At 46.9% G+C, this 5635-nt stretch overlaps 1 protein-coding gene across 1 annotated transcript; it reads left to right on the forward strand.

Annotated features, from left to right (window-relative positions):
* The first annotated feature begins 2985 nt into the window (after positions 1 to 2985).
* On the forward strand, positions 2986 to 4260 carry nkx2.9 (NK2 transcription factor related, locus 9 (Drosophila)). The gene is made up of 2 exons (XM_053844248.1): positions 2986 to 3185; positions 3260 to 4260. The coding sequence occupies exons 1-2, from the start codon at positions 3059 to 3061 to the stop codon at positions 3808 to 3810; spliced, it is 678 nt and encodes a 225-aa protein (XP_053700223.1). The 5' UTR covers positions 2986 to 3058; the 3' UTR covers positions 3811 to 4260.
* The last annotated feature ends 1375 nt before the right edge of the window (positions 4261 to 5635 follow it).

The raw sequence follows: 5635 nt of genomic DNA on the forward strand, positions 1-5635 counted from the left end.
AGATTTAACAATGAAAATATTTTTTATACTTTCAGCTATTTTACACTAGTTATAGTTATACAATTATATTTTCTTTCATACTTACATATTTTTAGATATTTTGAATACTTAAATGTGTTTCAAATCATGCACTTCAGCAACAATAGCATGACACAGCACTTTCACCGTTCATTCTCTCGGCTGCCTCAGATCCAGTTATTGCTGTATGTTTGACGTGTGTCGATGAGGGATGGAAATAAACTTCTACCACATTAAATGACATTTAGAACCCGTTTAAAAAGCAAAGGAAAAGGTATTAATTTATCTCTGGTGTGCAATTAAATGAGATTAAAATATTGAATCTTGTTTTGTATTGAATTTGGATTAATCGTAATGTTGCGATGAATTGTTCTCAGAGCGAGCCACTGACAACAAAGTTGTATTTTAGTAAAAGATGTAACTTCTCCAGGGCCGTCTTTAATCCGAGCATGTTGGTGAGGACTATAAAGCAGCACCAACAGCTGAATCCACGCCAGCTCATTCTAGACATTTTAGAATATTCTAAATATTTATTTTTTTCCTCACTAGTGATGCGTCCTGCCACGTTATTATTTTAATTATTTTTACTTTTAGGAACGTCTATGCTCACCGTTATTCCCAGGTCAGCTGGAGTCGGCCAGTTTTTCTAATGTGTTCTTTGGTTGTATACTGTGTTCTGTTGGCTGAGCACATGTTGTTGAAGCCGATTTCCAGCTGGATGTTTGATCGCTCGCCATGGTTCTGGAGCAGAAGTCAAAAGTCCACCGAACTGAACTGTCGGACTTGGGTTTGAACCAGGGTCTGCTCTTCCTCCGCCGCTCTCCTGAGGCAAAGCTCTCGAGTGTTGCGGCCTGAGGTCTCAACACCAGAGCAAATATTTGGCGCTGGAGGGCTCTCTGCTGCCGAGGAGCCTCTCCGGGCTCCAGTAAACAGATTAAAGGGCCATTGTGGACGCGGAGGCGTCGCTCTGTGGACATGACTTCTCTTTGCTGCCGGTGTGTTTTTGCCTCTCGATTCGAGTGGTGTCGGTAAACTGTACTGTAATCCCGTGTTTGTCCACCTCTGGAGGCGGATTAATCTCAGACCCGCAGCAGGAGGAGGAGGAGGAGGAGGAGGAAGATGGGGGTGGGGGGGTGGGGAGGATCGTCGTCGGGATCGATGTCTGCGAATGTAAACAGCATCGAAGGGATATTTCAGTGGTACCAATCCAGGCTGCCCCACGTTGCATCCAGCGCCATTCAGAACCATGACAACACGGAACAAGCTCGGATTTATCCCGCGAAGTTAAAGCGCATTGTGTCGCGGCGTCAATCAGCCATTATATTGCGGCACTGAACAAATGCAAAATCTTGACTGGAACAAATGCTTCCAACGGGTCTGGGCGCGGGGCGACATCTCCCTCTTTGTCCCCCCGCTCCGCTTGGTCCGACCACCCAGGACGAGCCCCGCGCACCGCGCTCCCGCACTGGAGCGGCGCAGGGACGGCGCTGGAGGCTGCGGCCCACACAGACGGCCGCCTCCGCGTCCAGACGCACAAACAGAAGCCGCGCGGTCGGACGGCTCTTCTTGATCCGATTCCATCAATATTTGTTATCGGAATGTGAGAGGGGAATCGTCTCGGCGCGTTATTCGCGACTGGCTGTGCGTGAATAACGAGGAGAAACGTACAAGTCATGACTCATGTCGTCTCCACTGATGTGGCTAATGGTGACATGGTTTGATACAAACAAACACCTGTTGATCCTTTTTATCATATAGCGAAAGATAATATTTGTAATAGCTTCACAGAATCTAAATGTATATATATTTATATATTATACATTTCTAAATATATATACATTTAGATTCTTCCCTGCCAGTAATATTTCATTTATATGCATTATTATTATTATTGTATTTCAAAAACAGCTTCGTATAACGTTAGGAAGTGACCAAACCAGAGTTTTTAGCTGATGCAGACGACCTTATCAATCGCATTAGCCGTAAATAGGTTTGACTGGAGTGCGTTTATATTCGTTTCCTCTCGTGTGTTTGTCAGTTTAAACAAGTCTATTGTTACTAAACACTGTGAAAACGCGTCTTGTGTTCTCAGATGATTTTGTTGATGTTGCACTCGGTGTGTTTGTGCGACTCGAGAGCTGCGGTCTTTGTGTGTGTTTTTGTTTACCCGATATCTTCACACGGCTTTGTGCGTGTGTTTGGATGGAAGTATTGGTACAACAAAGTTGTGTGTGTCCGTGTAGAATGTGTCCTTTAGTGGTGTGTACTCGTGTTTTGTGTGCCGGCAACATGAATGTATGGAAGCGAGTCTCTTCCATTGTTGTGTGTTTAGTCGTGTGCTATAGAGACCCGACGCTTCGATGTGCGTCCATGTAAAGTTGCATAGTCTTGAGTTGTTGTTTTTTTTAATTATTATTATTTGCGCTTGCGTTGCATCTGATGTATGGCGACAACCCGCGTTGTTCATTGTATTCATTTGTTGCTTGAAGCTTGAACTATAAACTGGTTGCAAAGCTGCGAGTCAGCGCGTCTAATGTGTCCAATATATTCATAACCAGCCCGTTTTGCGTGGCGTCACGTGACTGCGACAACGCTGTCCGTGCACTCCTGCCGCGACAAACGCGTCTTTAATTGGCGCATTAGTTAAAGCAACTCCTCGCTAATTGCTCACTTTGCGTGTCAATATTGGACGCGGTGTTTGGTGAGAGCGGCGCGGGGGGGCGGGGGGTCGGTCATAATGGGACGGACTCTGTTGTCACTTGCCACCCAAGACGTGATTCAGCTCCAACAATCCCCATTATCTCTGGGACGGTTCGAGACGAATGTGTAATGGTGACGAGTGCTTCCTTCCCGCATTGTCGACGCGCTTTTTCCTCCTCTCTTCCTCCACGTCCCGCCACCATTGGATGACAGCACTCCGCTCATTCAGGTGTTACGCGCTCGGGGGCGGGGGCGGCTTTATAAGGCGCGAGGAGGAGCCGTCGGTGTGTTTGCGTCAACACCGCGAAGGATCCGTCCGTGGACGCGTTTCAGGAGCGAGATGGCCGCGTCCTCCAAGTTCAGCTTCTCCGTCAGGAGTATCCTCAATTTGCCGGAGCAGGAGGCGCAGGCGGCGACGCGCTCGCCCTACTCTCCCTGGATGGACGGCGAGCGGAGCCCCTGCCTGTGTAAGTGTCACGCGCTTGAATGTACCTGTACGCAGACGTTGGATGTTGGACTGAGCCTCGGTGTTCCCTCACAGCGTCTGACGAAGGAAGCCTGGAAGCGTCCCCGGACTCCACCAAGATGGACGAGTCCTCCCTGGACTCGGAGGGAGACAAGAAGAACAAGAAGCGGCGGGTTCTCTTCTCCAAAGCGCAAACTCTGGAGCTGGAGCGGCGCTTCCGCCAGCAGCGGTACCTGTCCGGTCCGGAGAGAGAGCAGCTGGCTCGGATCCTCAGCCTCACCCCGACCCAAGTCAAGATCTGGTTCCAGAACCACCGCTACAAAATGAAGCGAGGCCGGGCGGATGGCGCGCTGCTGCAGGACTTGGAGCTGCAGCATCCTCCGCCGATGCTGCGCAGAGTGGTGGTTCCGATCCTGGTTCGAGATGGGAAGCCCTTCCACAGCCTTGACTCGGAGAAAACACCGCATCACCCACCGGTTCCCATCCACTTTGTCTACCCGGCTCTGCAACATCCTCCCCACCTGTCGCTCCATCACCGGTACCAGCACTTTCAGAGCCCCGCGGCCTCCAGACTGGCCTGGACGGACGTTTGGAGCGAGCCGGTCCACGCCAGCGCCTTCAAATGAAGAAGAACCTGGAGGAAAACAAACGCACAAACTCACTTCAATTTGAACTCTATTTTCTGAAAATATACTTATTTTTTGAAAAGCAACTTAAACACGAAGATGAAATATTTTGCACATTTTTTTTGTTCAATTCTGTGATTTTTTTTTTAAGGCTCTCTTTGTTTTGAATATTTTGTGGATGCATGTAACGTAGATAATTTCGGAAGACCGTTCCTGCCGTGTAAAATGTTACACTTCATTAATAATCGTTTGGATTTTCTATGGCATAATTTAGACTTTATTCTCTCATTTTAACATGTTTACTTTCCTGATTTGTATTTTCCTCCCAAATTCCGCCTTACAGAGCATCAATGTGGGCGTAATAAATCATTGGCATTTCAGTTTAAACAGGTCATTTTTAGAGGCTTTTTTTGTTAGTAATTATACTTTTTAAGTTTGTTAATTGTTAAAGTTTAAATCTGAAACATTATGACTTTTTAATTACATTTTCTCTCAAACTTTTTTTTGTGTCTTACATTTAAAGTTATTTAACTTTATCTCTTTATCACGAATAGTGAATTAGTTTCATACTTTACACTATAATCTGAAAGAGTAAATGTCTATCTTCTAATTTTGACTTTTTATTTCAAAGTTTAGATCAAATTTAAGATGCATTTCCCCTTAATTTTGAGACTTTACGCGGCAGGAAAGGGCCTCCACGTGAAAACCCTTCAGTCATGGAGAGGCGTAGTGAAAGTCATGAAACACTCGTTGTTTTGAGCTCTGTAATGACTGTGTTACGACTGGACAAAATGGAGTACATTTTGATCTCAATGTGTAATAAATCTATATTTTAACTAGTACTCTGTGTCGTGAAATACTTGCATGAACCGGTGTCGTTTTCAAGGCATATAAAAATTCATCATAACTGGGTTATTATCGCTTTAAACACCCACATCAGGATGGAACTGCGACATGTGACGACCTTCTGCTGATGTGTTATTACCAACAGCATCTGTATTAAATGAAAGTTTTTAAGCAACGTGGAGGACAAAAGTATTGATGGGGGCTCTGTCTGGACTCAGTAGTATTGGGCAGCACATGTGCAGATTTCTCACTCATGGCTGGTTATAGTTTGAGCGCTGGAGCTTTTCAGATGGTAAAAAACTAATTATGCACCTTAAAGCTGAGCAAACACGCTGGATAAAGGGAGTGGATTTGCTTCAGCATGAGAATACCGAGTCAACACGGCGGCCTCTTTCTCCCGGCAGCCCCCTGTTGTCAGGGCCTGCTCTCCCACTTTCACTCGCCTGTCTGTCCTCGGCTGCTCCCGGGGTTCTGAGCCCTATGTGGCGACCGGACCTCGCAGAGGTAAATCACTTTCACGGCCCGGCTCGGAGGATCGCCCCCGTCTTTAAACTCATGTCAGTTTTTCATCCCAGTGGAGGGGGGTCTTCTGTTTTCACGCCCCCAATAATGTTGTTTGCTCGTCCTGTGACCCCGCAGCCCATCGTCCCTGTCACCTGGTCCTTTGTCCCCTCTGCTGGGGCCACCTTGTATCACATATGGAGGGGACTGGCCGGACCCCTCAGCTCGCCGCATCCCTCCTTAAACACCCTTTTTGTCTGCGCCTCTCCCCCTGAATGCTCCATTGTCCCCCGCCCCAAAGGGACTGAGACAAAATCTTTAGTGTTTCAATTCCCGTGATGTTTAATCAGTGCCTGCGACAAATTTATGAGGTTTAACTGCACAATGGCGTTTTTTAGAGCATCTCGGGGTTTAAGGGTGACAAAGAGGGGCTTTCGGAGGTTGCCATTGGTGTTTTAGGTTGGCCGGAGGAATTGTG

The sequence above is a fragment of the Synchiropus splendidus genome, chromosome 16, assembly GCF_027744825.2.
Source record: "Synchiropus splendidus isolate RoL2022-P1 chromosome 16, RoL_Sspl_1.0, whole genome shotgun sequence".
Lineage (NCBI taxonomy): Eukaryota > Metazoa > Chordata > Actinopteri > Syngnathiformes > Callionymidae > Synchiropus > Synchiropus splendidus.

What these genes read in the sequence shown, in the direction of transcription:
- nkx2.9 (XM_053844248.1), top strand. Translation starts at nt 3,059, where the DNA reads ATGGCCGCGTCCTCCAAGTTCAGCTTCTCCGTCAGGAGTATCCTCAAT. An exon ending in CGAGCGGAGCCCCTGCCTGT is followed by an intron (nt 3,186 to 3,259) that starts GTAAGTGTCACG and finishes GTTCCCTCACAG; the next exon opens with CGTCTGACGAAGGAAGCCTG.